We start from the raw sequence: 24,708 nt of genomic DNA on the forward strand, positions 1-24,708 counted from the left end.
TACATACAATATATCATATATCAGAGACTCCTTCCGAATTTGTTAGGGAATTATTGCTTAGGAATGGCTGAAATAAACTGAATGTTGTATTTCTTATAAATGTCTTGATTTATTACACATCGATTAACCTCAAGTTTGTGGAATATACTTCCACTTTGAAAATTACATGAATATCCTGTATACTACTACACACTTACAAATAAAGCGAGTACTAGATGTTTCATTCTTAATAATAAATAAAGGGTTGTGATGTACTATTCATTCTTATTTTATTGCAAGCCTTGTATTTTGCATTCACTGTATAGAATATTTTCTTCCGTGCAAAGATCAATTTGTGATTATATGTGATGACCACAATTTTCTACGTCGTATTCAATGTTTTATGTTACTACTGCAGAATGCAAGTGTCGCGCACCCAGTGTTCATCCGTATGAGGTTAGAGATGGTCGGTTTGAACAGTATTTCCTTTGACGAAAATAATTGTACATTTATGAACAAGTTGAAATACTGTTTGATGAATGTAATCGTTGCATCGTGATCTAAATTTGTGAAAAAATTGATTACTTTTATCTGTCAGAGGAATGTGATTAGAATTTTATATATCGTCAGCATACGATTAGTCGTATGATTTCTTTAGGTTATGTTACATTTGTTATTAATTTTAAATATACAATTTTTTGGAAATAAATCAGAAATGACGTGACCTTTGGTCAAGCATCTAGACAAATAACACTTTTGTACCCTCACTGTGCTACGATAATGTTTGGAATTCCACTTTAATGCAATTCTGACAGCAGGGTATTTAAAGGTTTCATAAGGATGATAGATGGATAATGTTATTAGTTATTAACAATATAGTGCCATGGATCTTGACATAGGAAATGAGGTGAACCAAATTTATGTATATTTACAAAAGTTATTCTTTTGACTGTTGATTTGAGAGCAGGATCGATATCTTTGATTCTTTACTTGTTTTTTTATACAGGAACAGATACTTTTGGAAGCAGACACAGTTTATTTGCTAATGAAAAAAGGCTTTCCAATATCACGAAATGTCAGGGTTCAGTGGATGTTAGAACATTTGGAAAGCATTATAACGATACAACATCCAGATATACAAAATGAAGAAGTTCCAGAACTGGAAATTGTTTCTGTCCTTCCAAGAGATATGCCAGCTTCTTGGAGGTCGGATAATAGTTATTTGTATCAATATAAGATCACTACTGCAACTTCCCTAGTTTTTCTGGCTCACAAGTATAGGATGGCTTTCAGTTTAGACCTTAGTCCATCTCTTGCCACTGTTGTGAGTGATATTATAATTCTCAATAATGGTCTAATTTATAAAGGTGAATATCTAACATCTAACTTTATTATTTCAGGACATCCAACATGGGGAAATTGTGATAGATGAGGTTTATTTGGCAATGAAGCAGTGTCTGGAATGTATAGTTAAACCTGTATGTATTTCAACAGATGAGATTATAGTATATTATCTGGTTCGCACAATATGTTAAATACATCTTCTTTTATAGTTTATTGTCCCAGGAAGTAAGCGAATAATGCAGCCTGAAATTTACATCACAATAATAGCTCATACACCATTCTTCACAAGTCCTGCTCAACAAGTTCTTGTACAGGGTTGGCTTCTTACTGTGAAAAACATTGAATATCTGATACAATACATAGAGCAGCAATTAAAATGTTTGGAAGAAAAAGTAGCATTGGTCACAGGCATAGCTAACCAGCAATTAGAGACATTGAGAGCTGAAAGCGAAAGATTAGTAGGAGGACTTTTTGAAGAGGGTGGCATTTGCATAGGTCAAAACAACAGTAACAATGTTGCAAATATTTCCATGGTATCACCGGAAGCTAGTTTTATTAATATGCTACGATATGGAATTCTAGCACTTGCTCTTCTTCCAGAGCACAGTTGTGCTCGTAGGTTTCTCTTAAGCTATTAACCAGATTGAAAAACAATTTATCATACTAATAATCAAATCTACTTTTATTTTCTAGATCTTGTAGTGGTATCTGATGGCATAGTGGGTGTAGCGGATGTGCACGTATTAGATTCAGTGCTGCAACAACTACGAGCATCCACAGTTGCATGCACTTTTATACATGTGGGCAGTACGTATCATCCACACTGTGCAGAAGCTCTAGTTCCATATCCAGACTTGTTACGGTTTCTGGCAAGAGCCACATTAGGATCTTATATGACTTTCATTCCACAACCAGTAAGACCCTTTTAATCGATATATCCTAAGATGTAGAAATCAAGTCTAACGTACAAAATAATGAATCCTCAACCAGGTACCAATGGATGAAGCGAATATGAATCTTTACCAGCAAAATTTTCTGTGCTGGCATTTGTATCGTGACAATTCCATCACAGCGGATGATATGAGAGCCTGGTACACAGAAAATACTTTGTTTCATAGTCAAAAATCCCCTCAGCTTTTGAGGAAAAAGCAAATCGATGACAAAGTCACTTGCACACTGAGTAGTCTACTGTGCTGTCGTTTGCGAGAAGGTTATTTAATAAAAAGGGTTACATTGCGGGATGGCTATCTCGAATTGTGTTTTGTGCTACCCTGGAAAACACATGTATTTTTGGAATATCTGGTAACATGTCAATGGCCCCCAAAGTCGTTGGCTGGATCAAACACTATTCAATACACGATCACAATCGAAGGTGAGTATATACAATTGTCTGCTGCTCCTCAAAGTATTTAAGAAGTCGGCAAGTTTTATACATGTTTGCAGCTCCTTATGAATTCCTGCATGATATCACGTGTTTATCTAAAAAACCATTGAAATCGCAGTATCGTCAGAGCGTCGTCTCTCGATTTTGGATAGCATTATCGTCGTTAACAGAGAGCGATAACATGCTCTCACATTTCAGTTGGTTTCCTGGATCAGGTTGGCCTTGGTACAGCGTACCAGATACCATCAAAAGTGGTATGCCAGTTTTCTATTTGCCAACGTATCCTTCAGTCAATACTATATTGCTCAGGTACGTATAGCGCGAGGTGAATCATTTCCTGGAGAAATCCAAAATACGTTTATCTTTTCAGCGATGCTGCCTGTCCTCAATTTGGTCAAATTTGGCAACCAGTTGTATCTCTGGATCCACTTCAGTGGGCTAGATGGATGCATTCTCAAAGAGTTACCTTAGTATTGTCACATGATAGACCCCTACCAAGGCATCTTCATCAAGCTAATCAGAGTGGAAGGTTTCAATGTGTTCAATGCAGACAAGCAGCTGCGTCTCTGTACGCTATGCTGAAAAACTGGGCTACATTTGTCCTAGTTGAGAATCATACCTATGTTCAATTTATATACCGTGAAATGGATAAACCACCAGTATCATTCTCCCTTATTCGCGTGAGCTCCAAAGCACTCTGTGTTGTATTGAACGTGGCTTTTGCTGGTGGTACAGAAGGTGTTGTCAGACACAACGTAGTCGTAGATCTCGTGGATAGATTGTCTAAATTAACGTTACCAAACAGACCTACGGAACAACGAGAGATTCCATGTTGTACAATTGTTCATAAACCGTTAGAAAGAATTCTTATTCGGTATGAACGTATGCCTACTGACTTGAGCACCGTAGTATTTCCAGATGGAACACAACCAACTGTCATGAAAAATACCCCAATTCCTGGTGGTAGTTTGACAACAACGTTGTCCAGATATTTGTATCACAGTCGTTGGCTTTGGCTTGTTAAAAAACCACTTATTCATACAATTCCTGACATAGTTTTACCTAGACTGAACACGACAGCCATTGCTAGGATACTCTCCACGATCACCAAGTAAGAATCAATACATTTTTGTCATATTGAATATGAATAATCAAAAAAAATATTTGTTTTTTTACAGAATACGTTTAGCCGAAGGTTTTAGCTTTGCCTACTCTGCTGCGGGTATTATAAATATGGTTTTAGAAGTACAAATGCAAGGTCCTGGTGTTGAAGATCTATCACATCCATGTATTATACAATACGTTTTGTTCCCACCTCACAAAACTGTTAATCCATCGATGGAACAAGAAAGTGGGTCAGAGGAAGATACCGATGAAGGTAAACAGATATCGAATTAGTTATATGTTGAAAGTATTTCTGTGCCATGCTTTAGAATTTTCTAATTAATTTTATTTTACTTAGGAACTGGTGACGGAGATGGTGGTACTGAGGATAATGAGTCCTGTGGTGATTTTCAAATTGTAACTGAAGTCTGGATTGAGCCCCAATGCGGCCGAGTTCAACTACCGATTCATCAGACAGCTGAATACATGCATCCACTTTATTACCATCAGATACCCGATGCGGTGAGTCTAATTTTATACATAATTAAATGTATCTTACATCATATAAATTTATTCGCCAAATATATAATATCCAGTCATGTTCTTTGCTACAACCTTCATTGGTTAACGTGACCAGAATGATAAGACTGCTTGCTTGTGAGAGTTAGTCTCAATGACGATATGATATCTAGATTCAATACCTTACAATTCTCCTGATTACATTCGATTCTTGAGGAATACCAGGTCTAATCAACTCGATACACATTCGGTCAAATTAATTTCAGTGTTATATAAAATATTTATATACATATAATAGCTAAAACTTTACAATTGATCAATTAACATTATCAATCCTGAGAACTTACAATTTTTTATTGATCCTGAATCCTAAGATTATCCAAAGCAATATTCATATTAATTTTAAGTTATTTTCACCAGTTTCAAAAAGCTATAATAATTTTTCATTTTGCCATCCTAAAAATTGTTCATTGCAATTTTCAATCTATACCAAAAATTAACGTATTAGGGACTACTATAACTTTGAAAGCATCTCTCCAATTCCTGGAGGTATCCTTATCTTAAGCCGACATGATAATGTTCGTAATCAATAATATTCAAAGTTCCACGGACTGGTGGCTTTCTGAAGAGGTTTATTTTGTCAGTAACGTCTATCTCTGTGCAAACATCTCCGTCGGAGAGGACCGTATATCCACTAGCCGATGCACTCTGAACCACGTTGCTGAATATTCCTCCAAGATCCAAAAATCCATGATACCTACGACGTCTGAGAGGAAGGAATCACCCAAACCTATCCAGATATATTATATCAAAGATTCATTCAGAAAATGCACCTGTGATAAACTTAATATTCTCATCGACTATCATAGTCAATTAAATTTCAATAAATGTCGCTCCTTTATTCTTCTTCTTCTTCTAAGCACTATCTCAAACGAAGATGAAAACTAATGAGCGTTTTCTTTTTGTCATAAAGTTATATAACCACGAATTGTCTCCACCTCAAAAAATACGACTCACTCGTATCACATCGCATTTACAAACATGACCATCCCAAGAGCAGAGGGAAAAACTGTCGAACCTATTTGAGCAACAAATGCGTCATTTCAAGTGAGCAGCGACGTTCCCTGAAAATTTAACTGAGAACATTGACAAGTCATGGTTACACAGAGCAAATTCAAGTAATTCACAGCTTTGGGAAGTCATCTAAATCCTAAAGGTATTCAACAAGCCAATTGTCAGTACAAACCAGTCAGGTTTTAATGAAATAATCAAACCAGATCTTTTTCATTGATTCGCTCGAGAAATCTCATCAGTGCTGTTTATATTATATTTATTATCTATAGCACAACTGACTCCACTTTATCTACAGATATACTTATCCAATAGTTGCAATCATGAGCCGTGACATAAGTATCCAGTAAGCTTGTGCATTTTTCATTGTGACCTCTTCAAACTCGTATCTTCCTATTACTCGTTCATAGTTCTCCCGAGACTCTTTTTACGTTGGAACGCTTCGAATTGAACGGACATTGGTTCTTTTTGTTCATCTCTATTTTCTTTTTAGAAAGAAAATGAAATACGATTTCGGTCCCCTGCTTACTTTCGGCCCAGTTCCCAGTGTCTGGAATATCGTTCCATGTCTTTTAGGCTGATTTCAATGAAGAGTATCGATGGTGCAATAACTCGGTACCATAAAAAGGGCGATAGTTCGATCGTTGAAAATTGTGTGTCGTATGTTGAAAAGATGTAACCATCTATCGCCGAGGTATCGTTATCGTTATCGGGGTGGGGCTCCGATATCGATGAGGGAGCTAGAACGGGGTTTTCCTATCAGTCTCCTCAGGTATATATATGGCCCAGGGCGTATTCTGGGCCCGCTAGTGATCGGATTACCTCTACCGATTAACTTTTCGTGCGTTTTCCTCTACGGAGCGAATGTGGTCTTCGGTCATTTATTATTTTAATCTCACAAGAGATATCTGTCCAAAGTGTCACCGCTTACGTGTCCTCGGATAATCGCGATTTCACCGGGCATAACGACGAAGTTGCTTGGCTATAAAAAAAAAGTACAGAATATATTGCACGTGAATGATAAAAAATACCAGATACATTGTTTCGTCTATTTAAATAATTATATAAAAATTAATAATCAAACGGGAGCTGTAATTTTAATTATTTTTAATTTTTTGTATTTTTTTTTGTAATATAAATATTCTGGTGTCACGTACTCGCAGACGATCTTATCGGTTCAACGATCGATCTTTCGTCGCGTAACTGTTATCCACATTGATTGTGAATTAACGAACGGTTATCGGTATTTGTTAATAATCAGTTTTAAAAAACAAAAACGTTTTAATTTCTTCTCGTCTCACCTCGATCGAACATGGAGCAGAATTCGTCTTGGAATCTTTCTTTCTTCCTTTACGATGTCTTCGTCATTTCCTGCGGACCTCCTACGTTCTAGGACTACCGATCACGATCTGCCATATCTTTAGTTGGAAGTGGGGATCTAGGCAGTGAGCAATTTTGCTCTGGGAACTTGCCAGATCTAACTCTTCCAGCTCAAGGTCTCGCGGAACATCGTCATCTATTCTTACCTGGTACTATCGCCGATTTTATCGACGATCAATACATTTCGAATTGGCTATATTTCGTGAAAAGAATCATTTATCTGAGCGTCATGGTTCAAGTGGAGAAGTGGTCTCTTCGCTTTGCGTTAAAGTGAGATTCAACTCCTCCAACTTATTCCTGGCTGCTCGAATTACCACGGCCATTTCTAATCCAGATCTTATGCGATTGACTGATAGATATATTAGGAAAAATTTGTCTTGCAATTTATTTCGTGGAACTCATGGAAAAATCAGCAGACAAACAATATAAATATATTTTCTTTCAAGGGACATTATTTTATTTATATACGTTACATATTTATTTTTGTATCTTTTTTCTAGACTTTACTTTGTACCAAATAAAGCTGTACCTTCATCCCGTCCAGTTGTCATGTCCAATAAATTGTTAAATCGAAGAACCTATAATTAATTGAAACAAAACTTGTTATCAGACCAGTACAAAAATTCATTGGCATTGTATTATTATGGTTTGTAATAAACACAATATATTATTTTTTCTGTTCATTTCTTTTTAATTATCACGAATCGAGTATTCCTGTGTAATCGTATTATGATATCTGATATCATTTTAGTTAAAATCACAGTTCAAAAACTGTATGCAATAGTCTTAGTTATTCTGCAGACACATATTTGTATGTTGTATTTTGTATTACATATGCCACAATGTAATGACAAAGTGTTACATGAAATCTACCTAAAATCTGGCTTCTTACAAGTGTTTACCTGTATCGCCTAGAATACGTAATAAAAAAAGACTGGTTAGGTTAGCCAGTGTCATAATTTACTGTAGGCTTGTAAAATTAGTGTACATACATTATTTTTATCCTGGTTCAATGACTCACTACAATGGTATCAGTTTATTTGAGCACGTGACAGCCGAGGGACACACCTAACTTACGTGGCTAAGACTATAGAAAATTTTATTTTCATCAATGAACGATCAATCATTCTTTCTGGACGTATTCATGTTATTCATGTTTTTGGGTTTGTTTCTTATCGACTTCAGATAGCCCAGATTGATGAGGAGTGCGTTAATGCCTTACTGACGTTGGAACACTTGAGTCTACTGAGTCAGGTCATCCCCAGTGAAAAATTAAATGGTCCTACACCAGGACAACAGTGCCAAGGAAGTCATGCTGCTGGAGGAAGCACTGGAACACTTGGAAATTGTAATAGACGCGGTCCATCTGCTACATTTCATGAGGGTCCACCTAATACTGATCAACGAATTCACTTGGTGCCATTCACTTTTGAAATACTCAACATTTTGCCAAAATGTCAACAGGCTGAACTTCTCTTTTCTATGTTCAATGACGGTCAGCATCTTTCTCCTGTAGGAAAAGTCTTGACGATTCAAGTCGTTGGGAAACTATACTTGATGTTGTTTTTATCTTGGACTGTTACAGACCCAATATGCATAGATGAGAATAACTATGGTGCTAATGGAATTCTAATGGAAGGATTTCTTGAGCATGTTAGGCGTCTTCATAATAAGGAATTATTTCTTACCCCTGAGGATTCAGAGAATTTTACAGAGATGCTGTTAAACAGATCACGAGATAATGGACCGCCTTTTCCCTTCTCCATTAAGACGGGTATAACAAACAGTTTGTTTTTGATCACTCATAAGCTTAGAGTAACATCATCATGTTTATATCGTCCATATTTTTTAGAAAATTCGGCAGCCAAACCACAATGGAGATGCTTTATCAAAGGGATAAGTGTCACTCACGTAATCGTTACAATGTTACCAGCATCTGCGGGAGATGTACGTCTGTTTATCAGTACTGCGGGAGACAATGATAATAAAAATTATGATAATCATAGTCATTGCACTGGCCAAGATGAATCAATCATGAATTCTCATGATTTAGAAAAGAAAGATTCGAGTTCAGCCTCGTGTATAAGAAAAATCAAGAGATCTGAATCATTTAGAAATTTACCAATTGGTGAAACAGACTCTAATGGCTCGAGTCAATGTACCACAGCACATAGTACACCAAAAGCTAATCCTTGTAGAAGGCCAAAAGATACTCCTAAGCAGGAATTGATCTTACCGATTTATGTTTATGATTGTTCACTAGCTGTACTAATTGATGCTCTCGTTGAGAAACTTCAATCACCACGTGCCAAAGATATTTATCAAAATCACACGTTCAAGGTAGGAGAACAGTTCGGGGAGGATTTTGTGAACTTGAAATCCGGTTGTGACACTAAACCTTCATCGCCTGAACCTAAGAGCGAGGATTCCGATAATATATTTAATGGTAATATTCAATTGAATTGATTTTTATAAAGTAAGATTCATTTTAGAAATGATTAAAAAACCTTTTCACTCTTACAGATCAACGAAGCCTGACAGAGCACTGCAAGCTTTTGAGCTTAGCTCATTGCAAATGCTATGTGGTGGCTGTTTACAAATCCCTCGCTCTTCAGCATCCGTTAAGCTACGAAGATATGGAAGCTGCGGTTGATCAGTGTGAAGAGCATGTCGTTGAAATCAATGTCACAAAGTATTTTCAATCCGTCTGTCGTCATCTTAGTTCTTCCTCAGACAGTGGCTTGCAAAGTCGCTTAGAAACTGCTGCGTGTAATGATGTGCAACCTTTGCATAATCTGATTAAAGATAAATTTGAGAGGATAATGACTGTAGCATTTAGAACAGTGCCGGCTCATCCAGAATTTTACTATTGTTCGCCCTCTTGGACTCTAGACAGAGTGGTAGGCTATTGTTGTCATGGATTAATTAATCTGAATTTTTTATTATATAAATTTTGCATTCTATATTGAAGTGTAAAAATACTTGCAGGAGAGATTGAATTCTAATAGAACAGATAGCGATGACGAATTGGAAGGCTTTACTTTTCACTCAGAAAGTATGGATTGCAAGGCCGATAATAATGTCGTAAAGGGTAATTATTAGTTTGATATCCAAAAGAGTATATCTTAATGTAATAATTACTTAATGATGCATCCTCTGTTAATCAAGCTATGAATGCTACGTGGCCAGCAACAAATCTTCAAGATACCGCAAAACTTTCCAGTCGTGCTTCAACAGGATCTCTTAGCTGTGACTTTCGTGAAGATGACAATTTCAACAAGGAGCATCCTCTCTTCTTACAATTGAATTGCTCAATTCATTCAAAATCTAACATATCCTCGGTACCCGTAAAGCTTCTGCCAACTTGTTTTACTGAAATAGTACAGAGACTTGACGATTATGAGGATCGGGATCCGTCATATCTGAAAATCACTCTTGATATCATGTGTTTGAATCTTCCCAAGGAAGTGCTTGAAGTCAGTTTAGAACATAATCCTGGTCTTAGAACCACGTCTTACTGTAGTGGTTCTCCTTTAAGTAGCACACGCACTGACAGTGAAAGTAGTCCTGGTAATGATATACAACTATCCGAGACGCAGGAACCGCTACAAGAAAGAATTCCTCATCTTCCGCTTTACCAGCACAACGCTATTGCAAATTTAACGGATGAGATCGAATGGCTACTGCAAGATGAAACCGCTACTGCTCTTCTTGATCAATCTACACCTTCTGAAGAAACTTTAAACTTTGTCGCTCGGCATGTTTCAGAATCCCACGAACGTTCGAGTTGCCATACAGATAAAGTTCCATTGCATTTTGTATTTCCAGCTGAGCGTAGCGTTCCAAAATTCTTGGCAGAATTAAAGAAACTTGAGATAGATCGTTACTGTATGAGGCCGGAAGGTGATTTGTTTTATTTTGCAAAAAATCCTGCGCGAAAGTCAAGCGTTGTGGAACGGATATCTGAAGACAAGAAAGATTTGGAAGATCAGATATTTGAAGAAGGTAAATGCATTGTTAATTATACTAGTACAAAAATTAAATATAATTACGAAATCTAATAAGGATTTTGTACAGGCACAGACAATGCACCTCCGGATAATAAGAAGCAGGAGGAAACCGACACCAATAATCGTACTAGTCGACAAGATTCTGGTGATCCATCCGGTTGTCATTCAGAAATTTCTAGTCTAGGTGAAGGACCAATAGGAACAGATGACGGATACGAGGGTGATAGTAGTAATTCCGAAGATGATTGTCATTGGCTGGCTGACTTAGACAAGCGTAGAATTTTACTACCAAACTTTTGGTTGATTTTAAAAGTCCAGCTCAGTCACGTGGACGTTTACTTCCATTGCAGGTATATAAAGTAATACCATCCTATTGCATGGTTGAAATTTAATCATTTGATCATTGCAGATTTCTAGAACTAGCTTCACCGGAAGTAGACCGTTACCGTCAGATTCAGAAGATGGTAGTCTCACAGATAAAGGCTATATGTCGTCGAGTGAATCAGTACCTCCTTCTGCAAAATCTTCACGATACACGCATCTGTGATCCTCTCCTGGAACCTGAGTCAACAGAAGATCATAATAACTGGAGAGGAGAGACAGGAAGCGAATCAGGAAGCTCTCTTCAGAATCACAATCCAACATCAAACGCTACTCCAGGACTCTTTCGGTGTCCCGTTATATGGGAAGTTCCATTCTGTCTGCATCCACGGCTAAAAACCGGCCCTGGGAAATCCGGATTGTCTCGTGGTATCAAGGCGCTGCATGGCGTACTAAACCGCTTCTCAGTGAACAACAGAAACAACATGTTCGTTTACCAGGAACCAAATGAAAATGTCTTTTATCTGCGACTTCACGAACAAACTAGTGAGGCCAAGTGTTTTCAAAATAAATTATCGGAAAGTGATGAGAGACTAGTCGTTTCAAGGAGCAGTAGTGTAGCATCGTTGTCACAATCCAGATGCCACGGTTCGTCCAATGATCAGACATCAGCCGATGACTCCAGACCCAGGGTGCGATCCTTTGGAGAAAAGGAGTGTGATATTCTGAACAAATCTGGCGACTCTATTATACTCATGGTACATGGGATATCGGAGGCTGGTCAACAAGTTAAGTGTGGGCTCGTACAAGTACTTCAGAATAGGCTGGATGATGCTGTACTGGAAGTCTTGTCTGGATTGCTTGCCAGGAATCCTATGTGCAAATTGACACCAGCTGATGTGCATTTTATACAGAGACCATTCAAGTCAACAGAAAGCATCGTACAATTATCTGTGCAACCACATTGTTTACCTAGAATGGACGCTTTGGGTTATTATCTTAGGCAGAATATACTCCAATTTTTACATATACCCAAGTACACGGATCCTAGGTCGAATTATCATTTTCAAGATTACTTTCAACCGGAAGGATCTGACAATAGAGTGTCTGAATCTGATATATTTTTATACAATCAAAGTCAATCCAGTGGCAGTAGAGGAATTGCTTGTATTGCACTAGCTATTGTCAATTCTAATGGTGATCTAATACGGACTGAGAGAGCTCCAGTTACAGATTCCAGTTTACCTATCTCGTTAAAGGTTGAAGATTTTGAGGAGATAGTATCCACTTCTGTTTATGAAGGCAACAAGAATTCAAATGCCAAGTCCAATACTAAACCTGAAGCTTTGATCGAATTTAGGATCTGGAAACAGGGCCGTGTAAATCTTGAATCTTTAATACAAAAATTGCGTTCTGCTGTGAAACACGCAACGTGGGATCTTGTTACAGAATATAATCTTCTACCTACTGTTCTCACAGAACCATTGTCATGTGATAACATTCAAATGCGACCCACAGTAAATAAGGAAACCCAAACACCCATCAAAATCAAGACCAATAAGGGAAAACTTCATGAGAATATTGAAATTAATCACTATGAATATGGAGAAGAAGGGAAATTACATGAAGTTTATCATATGACTTTGGCTTACTGGTTTCAGTTTGCATTAGAAATTGGTGTTCCTGCTGTTAAGAAACATGTGGTTGTCATTCAACGACGGCATCCACTTCCGGTTGTTGTAAAGGAACTTCAAAACCTTATACGTAGCAATGCACCGGATACGACAACTAAAACATTTGTTCTTCGAGATCGACAACCATTTTTAAACACTAATACAGTTAACCAGGAGGATCTACTTAATAGTAAACCGTTCAAGGCATCTGAGAGCATGGAGAGTATTAATATAGGGTGGTTATCAAGATCCTTAAAGATGGAAGTTGATGACAGTCCTGTGGTGTATATTCCTTGTGATTTGTCCAGAGACGATCATAGTACATTTACCAAGTGCATTTTAGTAGCAAGAAATTTTTATCAATGGAAAGCCTCTTTTGGAAAAACTGTAGAACCGGACTTGCTGGGTCCTAAAGGTAAGAACTAATAAATATTTATAATCTATATCATGCAATGGATAATATTTTTTGTAACAAATATTCTTTTTTAGATCAAAAACTAGTTCAGAAGTTTAATCCTTTGATACTGGATTCAAAATTTGTACCGCGACAGCGATTTCTCTTGGCCAGAGTACAAAGTGACAATGTACGATTGATCAATTTAAAAAAGCTACAGTCGATTAGATATAATGACAAATTCAATGAGTGTCTATTACTTTGTTTTTTGCAGATTATCTTATATATGTACAATTGGTCCAAGGAGAGATCTGAGATACTAATAAAGCAGGCAACAAAGCTGGGTACATGGCTAACATCAAGATCCAGTTTATTCTCAAGCATAATAATGCAAAAATTAGGAGTGTTTTATCACCAGCCTATGCAAAATTATCAACAGGGTGATAGAGGGAGCTTTCAGTACTATCAAATAACGGATATGGACACTCTCACGAAATTTTCCCACGCTTTACATAACGATAGCAAAGAATGGTCAAAACCAGCAGGTCGTGGACAGTCGGGGAAAAATACTAATTTATTTTTTAATAATTCAGTTTCTCAAGTGTTGAGAGATGCCAAACCAAGTCCGCATCATTCTGGCAGTGTTACGGATCCAGTTATAAAAGCAGCTAATGATTTTCAAGAACTAAGACACCAAGAGAAAAAATCTAAGGGTAAACATCAATCTATTTCATGAATCTTGTCAAATACAACTTATATTTTTTTTATATGAAGTATCTTTTTTTTCAGAGGATCTCAAGAGACTGAGTACACTGTGGCAGAGTCGTGGTGCTACACCCAACATCCCAATATCATTAACTACCTTGAATACTTTTAAGCAACACTCCAGACTGATTCATTATTGCCATAGTCCTTTATTATTTCTCCCAAATTGGAGATTGCAATCAGCTGCCACCAGAGATCATTCACTGACACCACCACCAAATGTCTTGTCGAATGTCAATCTACAGCCACAATCCCCATCAAACAGTCAGTATGGGAAAAGTGGCAATGGTCATTTGAATGATAGTGTCGTTACTGAATGGCATCAAGAATTATGTGATTCAATGTTATCCGAATACAAACAGTATTTGGAAGTGCTAGGATTCAATCCAGTTCAAGTGGAATCAAATCGTAAAACGTATGTTGTATAAAGGAACTAATACTTGATCATATTACTAAAATTTGTCATTACAAACTTTTAGGGATGGAAATTCAAACAAAGAACGTTCCTGTTATCTACAAAAGTCAATGCTCGGTGGTGTCCTATTGTTTGAAATAAATTTGGCACAGCCATTTTTCATTGTCAAACTACATATAGTAGAATGCAGTAGACTTCAAACTAAAACGAGCAGCGCCCTAGTCAACCAGGTGAATAATACATAAAATTATTCTCACTATTTTAGTACTAGTCGAAATTAATGAATTCATAATGTCTACAGTTTATGCTGAGCTTTGTGGATGCCTGCGACAAGATCAAGATTAATATGCATCTTCATTCGTTCACTTATGACTTTCATTTACGCTGCATCCATTCATACATCGCCGGAAGTGGACATTGGTCCCTGCGACAAGGCTACCATCTGACGCACTTCCTGGACGATTTTAACAAGTATTACTCAAAGGCACCTAACTATGCGAGAAATCTTGTTTACAGTGGTGAGTATCAACACTCTTAATTATTAAGACATATATTAATTATTGTCATGAAACATTTTAGATGCAGTAACTTTAACGAACCTTGCAACACCAGCTCGTACCTTATATCAGTACTTACTTTCCCATGAGAAAGCATACGGCATGCAGGTGTTTGGTATGTCTGGGGACTCCTACGATAACCAGGACAGTGAATTCTCCCTGGTCCGACTACAGAGCACTCCCCTGATAAGCTACTGCGACGCTCAAGACATGAAACACACAGATGATTTCGATGTGACATTAATTGTGACACGATTAGAGCAGCCACCGCAGATGGAGAAAACAGAAATCACACTGAAATATTACCTAATGTTAACCAGCAAGAGAGAACTGTATCCCAAGAGAGAAGTTGAGAATAATAAGCTGGGTAAATTCCGTACAGTCTACAATGTAGTAAAATCAACAAGCTCACACGCCGACAGTTCCAGAGGCTCTAGTCCAGTGTCACTCATGTCACAACTTTCTCCAAAAAATCCGAAAATAGATTCAGTTTTGAGTTCAAGCGAATTTCGCGACAATCAGGAGATAACTGTTTCTACAAAGGATCTTGATACTAAACCTGATAACGGTAATGATGTGAATAATACTCAAGCACCAACTCCACCACCAGTTCCCAGTTCACCGTTAACTCAAACTTCAAGTATCCCAAACGTGGAGTCTGCCTCATCACAACTTGTACAAATTCGCCAGGAATCTGTTAACTATCTAGGATATTATTCCTCGCACGAGCAGGTCATGCAACAGATGATTATGTCACAAGCTCAAGCTGCACGTGAGCATATTATGAGTATGGTAGAGCGTGGTGCTTTGCACTGTAGAACACATCTACTCTGGAACAAGCTCTTGGAGAACAAATCAACAATGAGTTACGCAGAATTTATGGAACTTCGATCATTAGCTCGTGTCGAGCCGTTATCTGTATTGGATTCAAGATTAAGTCCATTGATAAATCAGCCAGTGACCTGGTATCAGACACTATCCAAAGTTTTACAGAATAAGTATCAAGAGCACCATAAGCAATTTAATGCACCTGATGGGAATGTCACTCATCATTTGGTACTACCATCCAGTTACTTGCAAGCATTCATGATGCTGACAATTGATCTTCACACGTCCAGAGGTGTAAGTAATATTATATTAATAGATGAAAAACACTGGTTGCAACGGGAGCTTAGATAATGTTGAAGGATCTCAAGGTCATGGTATATTGTTCATTAATGTTTTTTATTCATATCTTTCAGGATTTGTATGTTGTCTATAGAAATCCTGCCGAAGTGTTGAGTTCCCCCTTTACAGTGAATGACGTGTACCACCTGGTCGAGGGCTTTGTTAACGCTTGCTGTTTCCACTTGTGGATGGGACTTTACAGCCAATAGCACAATGCTGTAATAGAAACAACGTGGTGCAATGTATTCCGGGTAACAAGAGATATAACGAGTTTATCTTTTTTTTTTAATGAACCAAGCGTTTTATAAAGTTAGTCGTATTACAAGATACGGGACAGTGTATGTGATGTGTATTTATCAAGAGGACAGTCGTGGAATTATTTGAGTTTCGTTTTGTTGTCTATGCGTTAACGTGTAACTATTTAAAGAAAAATATATATATATATTTTCTGTTACAATCCGTGTATCGAATTCATCACTATTACGTACATCCGGCACATTTCCCAAGAGTGCAATAATATCCCTCGGATAAATATATAAGGAGAAACTATAATAAATAAGAAATAACCAGCTGATTGATGAGAACGATGTTTTATTGGCCGAAATGGCACTATAGTCACATGATCGTGCATTACACATACCTAGCGTACACGCATTAAAATTACCTACCTAGCAATTAAACATCTACGAGTACTACATGGAAGCTGAGGTCAGCAGGTAGATAGTAATGTGCGTGACCTCCTGACCCCGAGACAGTGTGTTTATACCTATAAGCACCAGCTGATCCTATTGGAATAATAAAATGGAAAATCGACACGGATAAAGTATACAGTGCTAATGATACAGACATACATCATAAAAGACAAAGTTCAAAAACTACATTCGATACGTCCTGCCGATCTTACCTAACCGCAATTAAACCTCCAGGATATCAGCTGGTGCGCAGTTCACTCTCAATCATTCGTCAATTCCGTCAGCCTGAGCCTTTTGAGCAAGAATAAATAAACCAGTGAGGTAAAATTTCAACTTAATTTATTTTAATTCAATTATTAATTAGCTTAGGTATTATAGTATATCTTATACTAGTAGAATGGATCCGCGGAACGTAATAGAGTCCCGAGTATATTCAGTATAAAAAAGAGCACGTCGGATGCTGCAGCTGGAACGAGGAAGAGAAGAATTATAAGCGTAACGCCGGACTGGCCTCGCGTCGGATCGCACCGGTTGGTACGGTGTTTGTTATTCAATTTATATTTTTTGTTTCCTTTTTTTTCCCTCGCAATTATAATTAATCATGAGAAATAATCTCAGGCCAAAATTACTAAATGTATATGCGACTTCCTGTGATGTGAAGTAGTGAAGAGGACTAGAGTTTACATAACTAACATTCGATCTGTCAAACCGGGCGGATCATTGGAAACAGTCATGAGCGACAAAAATATGCTTAAAAAATTGTAAAAAAAAAAAGGTTACAACAAAACCCACGATAAGATGCTTCAACGTCAAACAGAACGCTATCATCAAGTATGTAGATCGAGTCCAGCTTGTAGCTTGATGGACCAAATATCATGAAAATTCATCAATAATTATTCGACGCAGGTACTAAGTATTATTTCTGTTATCCAGGATGTAAAGTGCGGTTCTCAATGTTCGCGATATCGCCGGGGCGATTCGACAGACGTCCAGCGACGTAGCGGTGAGACAATTAAAAAAAAACCACATTAATGTAATGGGTATTTCTGGGACGTAAGGTTTTTATCTTTGTATTCCTTTGCACAGTTCCTTGATTTTTCTGTCATCTCCTCATCATCTTATTCGCACGAGTACGAGAGAATATGTATAATCGGATAGGCGTCTTATCAGCTACGATAATGATTCGTTAAATCGTTACAACACAATTACATTAGCGTAGAATTATACGTAACCACATTGAAATACCGTACGCATTACTTCCGTGCTATATATATATATATATATATATATATATATATATATATATATATTACAAGGACTAAAAACTAGAATCGTTCGGTCGAATGGTCACTCATAATGACTTAAAATACTGACTGAAGCGTTTTCATTTTTCGGTAAGTTTATATATATATATATCCCTCCGTTCTTGTCAAAATCTCATATGTGCAGAAAATAAAAGAAGTGAAATTCAAAGTAAAGATCTACGACGAACGAACGTCGATATCCACACAAAAACGAAATTGAAGAGAAAGAAAGAAAAAGAAGAAAGACACCGTAACAAAGGAATGAAATAATAACAACACTACCGGCATTCGGTTTCTCTCCCGAATGCAATAAATATTCACTAGCGTCATTGCCATTTAAATTGAAGATACGCGGCGTCGTTGGATTTCGCTTCTAATACTTCTAAGCGACAAGTGGCTTTCAATTACTTAACAATTAGGAGAGTGACGCTTACCCACGTTAGGCTTGAGACAACCGGGTTTACTTCTGAGGTATACAATGTAAAATTTCAGTCATCGGTCGTATAAAAAAAAATATATATAGTGAATGAAAGAAAAAATAAAATAGACATGGAAGAAGCGAGTATATACAACGGGGGACCACGCAAGCAACGTTTGGCACGAGATACAGCAGTGCCTGTCACTTAAAAGTCATCTCGCCAATCGCGCCTTGTACTCGAGGAGCTTTATCTTTTCCATTTTTGTCACAAAAAAAAATATTACGAATCATCTTACGTGAGTCATAGTGTCGTTTTACAGCGTTGCTATCGATTCGCAAGACCTTACAGTATTTTGTAAGTGAAAAATTACCATTGCACGATCACGGACAGTAATATCTCTTTATCTTGGTTACACTGATCTTTCTCCTTCTTTTCTCCCACTCTCTCCTCTTTCGCAATCTTAATTCTCATTTGAGATCGATTTTTAAAACCGCATAATAGGACCTCTATGTAGCGTGTCTACTTTGCTGATTGGCGCAAAACGAATTCACAATTGGCGCATTCGAACTCGCATTGGAGCTGTACATTAAAATAAATTGTAATTCGTATACCGATTTAATTTCAAGTAATTTCTTCTGCCTCTACTTTTGGACTTCTAGTACTCTTTTGATTTTTATCGATGTTCTCATCGTCTCATAGTGAATTGTCTTTTGCAGGCCCTTTCGCGCGTCTTCTAGGTAAGATAGTCGAATGAACGTCATACGAATGTGTAATTGATGTCACAAGTTAATCGAGATTGATTCGTATCAATTTGTACCGCTGATCATTGCACTGATTGATACCAATTCTATCAACGAATATCAATGAATATCGATGGCCTGGTATTTGGTAAATACTCACAGTAGAGGTGAGACAACTAAATCTCTTGACGTATCACTAAAAACTTTACCAGGAGAATACTAATAATACTTGCAATGACAAACGGTACGGGATGCTTCGTTAAAATGACGTCACAGCATTGATCACATAGGTATCCTAAGATCCAATACAAACCAGTTGCATCATCTTTAATTAAATATAACGAGGGTGTCGCGCTCACTATTATAATCGTTTGAGATCGAGCTGGAGAGGAAAAACAGTGTACATATGTTTCGTTTCTTTAAAACGTATTTGAACGTTATGCGCGGCACGCTTCTTCCACGGGCACGCTATAAACTGGTATTGTCATGAAAAATATCATCATACTTCTGAAGAACTTATGGCGAGCGTGCTCTATGAGTCTGGAAGAGCGAATCTTCTAGGCAGATTAATAACGAGGACGTGATCGACGGCTACGAGACGACAGCCCGAAGCCTTCTCCAGCGCGCCTCCAGGAGGGATTTGTTTCTATTAGCACCCCATCCGAATCCTGTGCCCGAGTAGATATTGTTCTCGGTGATACGGCTGACGTTCTTCTCGTTGAGGCTCGTCAGGTCGGGATTAAGACTGGCGAGACTGACAGCATGTAGGATTCGCACGGCTGAGGCAAGACGAAGCTTACTGGTGGGTGAGCTGAACACGAGTCTGCGACTTTGCTTGCTGTTGCTACTGCTCTGATGATGATGATGATGATGATGATGATGATGATGATGATGATGTGGGTAGTGGTGATGATGATCGTTCTGTAATTGCTTTGCTTTGCGGGAGAACGCCGTGCGAAAGGGCTTCCCCGTGCATCATTGTCGATATGCCTGAGGTGATATGCCATTGCCTGGTGTCACGTAGTCACCGATCATCAAACTCGGATTCACCGGATAATGCGAGGTGTTGCCGAGTACCAGCGATTGCTGGAAAGTAACACCAAGCTGTAGCGCGAAAGTCACGCAGGCAGACGCTCGCTTTAGTACCCCTTTTGGAATGCGGTAACATTATTCGGATTGAGCTAGCTGCTACCCTAATTTCCCTGTAAACCGTAGTAACTCGACCTTCGTCATTCTTACGTTCGTACAATGTCTACGGCATAATATAATACTTAAATACTAATGGCAATAATAGTTATAAACTACCTCCACGCGATATTAAAGGGAAGTGTTGTGCACTGTGTATTATTAGCATTAAGGGTAAAACGAGTGAGTCGATGTTACTCGTGATGAATAAAACGAGAGGACGACCAGAGTTACCGAAGTCTCCCCGGCCACGGTTTACCGGTTACTGGGAGTAGCTTGCTGAAAATAATTTATAGGTACTTACGGTTGCTGGCGAAGTAAACATGTTTGGTGTAATTCCACCTCCTATAAGTTGAGCTGCTTGCGTACTTGTTGCTGTCCCACCGACTCGCCCACGGCCTGTACTTGAAATCGAGCCAGGATGTATGTTAGGTTGACCTCCTATTGCATACAAATATTTTAAATCAATTGTACATTCGTCAAGGAATGTCAATGATTGTAGATATTTATGTATATGTGGAGGATTTGGATTTCTTATAAGATACTTCATAATACTAATTAGAGTTACGGACAAAACATTATGGATGGGATGTACATTGTACTGATCGAAGGAGTGGGAATATTAATGATGACATGCAATATTCAATTGATAAATATTATCTGGAGGTAAATAAACTCAGGTAGCAACACAAAGTAATTATAATGTGGGATGCTAAGATAACTTGTGGCAAGTTGCAAAATGGATTAAATTAACGGTATCTTCAACCCATATCTTAAAAAGAGTTGTTTATTGACACGGATTCGATTTTACAAAATTTACAAATAATGATTATCACTGGATGACACTCATGTAGCTGCATCCTTTGTACTTAACAAAATGACTTATAGTAGGGAAAATCAAAATGAAATTGAGTTATAAAAAAATGTTTGATACACTGATAAATGACATAAAAATTATGAAAATTATGTGCATACTGAACAATGCTTTTATGCTACTATTTTATTAAATACATGTTCAAAAATAAGATATCAATAATCTTTACTGTCCTGTTTCGGATAAAAATATGAATATTGAGCAATTGTCGCATTAAGAAGAGATAAAATACAAGAGAACTTAGTTCTCTATTATCTAGTCACAGCAATAACATGTCAACTATATTTTACACAACAGCCACAGTATGGACCAAGTATTCAATGTCTTCAGTAACATAAACTACGGCTCAAAATAAATAATTAAATATCTATTATTAGCAGGTGTTATGAGAGGATACTTGAAAATGAATGACATCCATTAATTAATATCTAGAGGACATGTTTCAACCAACTACTATGCTTTTAGTACATCCGATCAATGATCATACAGGTGAACAGAGTAAGATTTAGCTACAGGTTTATTTATGATTCAGAATGAGTAATTGTATAATGCGGAATCAAACGAAACCTTACCTATTGCAAGTAAATTAGTAGGATTGACAGATCCACTCGTGTCCATGGACACTTCACCGAGACCGTTAACGGACATCCCATTGACCATATTTACTGCTTGACGAGCACCCTGCGCATCAAGGGTGGTCCAATATGACTCGCTAGGTGAAGTATTGTTTAGGCCAGGTGGCGGCTGTGCTGCTGCACCAGTGTACCTAAAGTACGGGTTCTTCAAGTCCAACGTATTACTACTACTCTCCATATTCGTGCCTTCCAACTTTAAATCTATCGTAACGTCATAAGATTGTCTGAAATGGAGAGTCAACATTTTGGATTATTTTTCTCTTGAAGAAATAAATGCTTATAATATACAAGTGCTTGGAAACTATAATATCCATGAAAATTGATTTCACCTTTTGTTGGCAACAAGGATTACTTTTCCTGAGAGCAGTTGTCCACTTTTACAAAAAAGTGGACTTTCTAGAAGACACCTCACTTGATACCAATGTGTCAACGGTTCTGTGGGTGCTGTGCTTAACCATACTTGTTGTGTGGAACCAATAAATGCAACATCAAACCAAAAAGCAAGTCCGTGACAGGTACCGCTTTCTAGTATGTGAAAGTCAACGTCTATTTCTAAAGTAATAAAATGAATAAGAATAAATTGAGTAAATTCTTGTAAAATATATAAAGTTGAAAAATGTGATCTTTACCTATTTTATGTAAATCAGTCTCATCGGCTGTTTGGAAGTCAACTATGTGCCTAACTGATTTAGCCATGCAAATGCGAATATCAAATGTATCTACGATTGGTTGTCTAAAGTATTCTTTAATCGCGTTGTTCCGCATCGCGGAGAGATCTACACCATGGAAACAAGTTTGATACCAGAAATTAGCTTTGTTAAATTGTTCCATATAAAGATTCTCATCGGAAAATGGTGCTATATGAAGATCACCCCTAGAAGGAAACATTCTTCCACCTAGAATGTAGGAAGATTAATTTTTTTTATATGTTATTTCAGCAACTCTTCCATTTATTTGTAAATTATATATTATAATGTTACCTGGAAGGAGCCACTTTTTGGCATGAAGATAAGTTTCTAGCATCCTCTCATTATATAGCATGTATCCCATCGGTTCACTCACTATACAATCAACACGTTCAGGAAGGTCGATTTCTTCTATTTTACCAGCAATAACGATAATCTTATCGGATAGATTATTTGCTGCTACTAGCAATTCGGCGTGATTTGCCATATTACTAGCTTCGACAGCGTAAACTTTCTTTGCGCCAGCTTGAACCGCGAAAAACGATAATATACCAGAACCAGCACCTACATCTAATACTACTTTATCCTTAAAGTCTGACAGATTTCCCAAAATTGCTCTCTGATACGTGCTCGTTCTAATATAATCTTGCATCATGTTTTGCTGTTGTGAAAGGTAGCCATAGAACTGGAAATACTGCATAGCTGAAGATTCCTCTGTTCTATCGTTGAATGCAGAGATGCCTCTTCCATTTTTAAGTTTCAATATTTGCGAGTGGAAGTTTCGAAAGTCTATACAGAAAACAATATTCATTTGTTTGTCAATCAATCAATGAATTTCAATGTCTTACATAGTTATACTTTTTGAATGTATTTTTTTTAATAAGCATTCTATTGGTATAATCCTGTTTACAAGTTTATTGTTATTAAATATATAATCATACCTGATTCATTTGCAAATGTTATTAATAAACTGTCTGTATCCAATGTAAATACATAACTCTGCGATGCTACTCGAGAACATTCTGTGGTATGGGTCACTGGGAATTCCAGTAATGAGGTCTTATCACTCTCAGCAGATTCCCCTATACAATAAATAAAATAATTAAAGTTATAGTAGTTATAAAATTATGAAATTGTTACCTAACGTTACATCCTACTCTAATATACATAGTGTTCATGTCAGTAACTTAAAATACATAAAATACTTTATAAAAAAAATAAATTGCTTATATATATCTACAAATATTATATGAATAAGCATTAAAAGAAACATGCTTATAAAACTGAAAAAAATATTTCTGTTTTATTTTCTATGTCTAGGATCCTTGAAATATTTATAATAAAAAGTAACACTCGAGATTTTTTTCTATAGAATTCCCAGCTTCATTATTATAGAAAAAAAAAATTAAATAAAAAGAGGGAAAAAAACGTGTAATCATACAAATGGTATAAAATCTATTTCAGTAAGAAAAAAAAACATCGCATCCACTAAGATAGACGCCCACAAAATTAGAATAATTTAAAAATAATTCAACTGATCGTCCAAAACGAATATGCATGAGAAAATTTTGGTGGCGGACACCACAAAGGCGGACGAAGCAAGCGTCCGGTAAAGTGTGGTTAGGTCGCGTCTGGAAGACGGTATTGACAATAAAGAATCGATTGAATCCTACATTAATCAGATAATACCTGAGACGAACTCGATGCTGAGGCCTTGGGGGTCATAGTTGATATTGAGAGTAACCGGCTTATCGTATTTCGGTGTCGACAGTCCATTGTTTGACAAAGTCGATACTGTCACCGCGCGAAATGCCTTCGCCATTTTTAGACACCGCGTGCGTTTTTGCGCGCCTCAATATCCTTACGCGCTCTTCTATCTTTCCCTTTGTTCACACTCCGGAGCACGTCCGGAGTTCTTGGAGTTCCAGTAAAAAAAAATAGAATATCCACGAGCACAGTATCGCTAAATGCCACTCAGATTGGAGATGAAAAGTCACCGATTGCAATTTCTGAGTTCCGACACCGGACCACCGACCAACCACCCCCGGTGCGTTACAGACACGCGCACCTTGTGATATCCCCACCCCCGG

At 37.4% G+C, this 24,708-nt stretch overlaps 2 protein-coding genes across 12 annotated transcripts; one reads left to right on the forward strand and one right to left on the reverse strand.

Annotated features, from left to right (window-relative positions):
• The first annotated feature begins 240 nt into the window (after positions 1 to 240).
• LOC107269600 (KICSTOR complex protein SZT2) lies at positions 241 to 17,827 on the forward strand. Of its 8 annotated transcripts, none has more exons than XR_003060322.1 (27): positions 241 to 886; positions 986 to 1,303; positions 1,380 to 1,457; positions 1,533 to 1,938; positions 2,017 to 2,237; positions 2,314 to 2,695; positions 2,767 to 3,016; positions 3,078 to 3,818; positions 3,886 to 4,085; positions 4,170 to 4,333; positions 7,967 to 8,276; positions 8,367 to 9,227; positions 9,305 to 9,681; positions 9,770 to 9,872; positions 9,941 to 10,786; positions 10,859 to 11,141; positions 11,201 to 13,200; positions 13,275 to 13,369; positions 13,454 to 13,892; positions 13,969 to 14,359; positions 14,424 to 14,589; positions 14,661 to 14,877; positions 14,939 to 16,038; positions 16,158 to 17,096; positions 17,169 to 17,309; positions 17,394 to 17,606; positions 17,709 to 17,827. XR_003060322.1 is itself a non-coding variant. In XM_025087191.1 (25 exons), exons 1-25 carry the CDS (start codon positions 863 to 865, stop codon positions 16,290 to 16,292), a joined length of 10,047 nt encoding a protein of 3,348 aa, XP_024942959.1. In that variant the 5' UTR covers positions 241 to 862; the 3' UTR covers positions 16,293 to 16,416. The 8 variants fall into 8 exon arrangements, 4 of the variants coding, with proteins under 4 accessions (XP_024942959.1, XP_015599179.1, XP_024942950.1 ...); XR_003060323.1 differs by having other exon boundaries at positions 17,172 to 17,309; XR_003060311.1 differs by having other exon boundaries at positions 16,158 to 17,309.
• LOC107269647 (histone-arginine methyltransferase CARMER) lies at positions 6,882 to 24,659 on the reverse strand. Of its 4 annotated transcripts, none has more exons than XM_015743772.2 (8): positions 24,308 to 24,658; positions 23,560 to 23,700; positions 22,913 to 23,407; positions 22,562 to 22,828; positions 22,262 to 22,484; positions 21,870 to 22,156; positions 20,728 to 20,864; positions 6,882 to 7,359 (listed from the first exon to the last, which is right to left on the reverse strand). In XM_015743772.2, the coding sequence occupies exons 1-8, from the start codon at positions 24,438 to 24,440 to the stop codon at positions 7,285 to 7,287; spliced, it is 1,758 nt and encodes a 585-aa protein (XP_015599258.1). In that variant the 5' UTR covers positions 24,441 to 24,658; the 3' UTR covers positions 6,882 to 7,284. The 4 variants fall into 4 exon arrangements, with proteins under 4 accessions (XP_015599258.1, XP_015599268.1, XP_015599242.1 ...); XM_015743782.2 differs by lacking the exon at positions 6,882 to 7,359 and adding an exon at positions 16,122 to 16,299 and having other exon boundaries at positions 24,308 to 24,657; XM_015743756.2 differs by lacking the exon at positions 6,882 to 7,359 and adding an exon at positions 16,658 to 20,342 and having other exon boundaries at positions 24,308 to 24,659.
• Positions 24,660 to 24,708: the final 49 nt, after the last annotated feature.

This window comes from Cephus cinctus, unplaced genomic scaffold, assembly GCF_000341935.2.
Source record: "Cephus cinctus unplaced genomic scaffold, Ccin1 Ccin1_scaffold0076, whole genome shotgun sequence".
Lineage (NCBI taxonomy): Eukaryota > Metazoa > Arthropoda > Insecta > Hymenoptera > Cephidae > Cephus > Cephus cinctus.

Bases quoted from the DNA above. Each gene is read 5' to 3' on its own strand.
- LOC107269600 (XM_025087181.1), top strand. From the start codon at position 863: ATGGATCTTGACATAGGAAATGAG. The intron at 2,238-2,313 runs GTAAGACCCTTT...ATCCTCAACCAG, and splicing joins TGACTTTCATTCCACAACCA to GTACCAATGGATGAAGCGAA. The intron at 14,360-14,423 runs GTATGTTGTATA...ACAAACTTTTAG, and splicing joins GTGGAATCAAATCGTAAAAC to GGATGGAAATTCAAACAAAG.
- LOC107269647 (XM_015743756.2), bottom strand. From the start codon at position 24,440: ATGGCGAAGGCATTTCGCGCGGTGACAGTATCGACTTTGTCAAACAAT. The intron at 23,701-24,307 runs GTATTATCTGAT...TTTATTGTATAG, and splicing joins CAGCATCGAGTTCGTCTCAG to GGGAATCTGCTGAGAGTGAT. The intron at 20,865-21,869 runs GTAAGGTTTCGT...TGTATGCAATAG, and splicing joins TACTAATTTACTTGCAATAG to GAGGTCAACCTAACATACAT.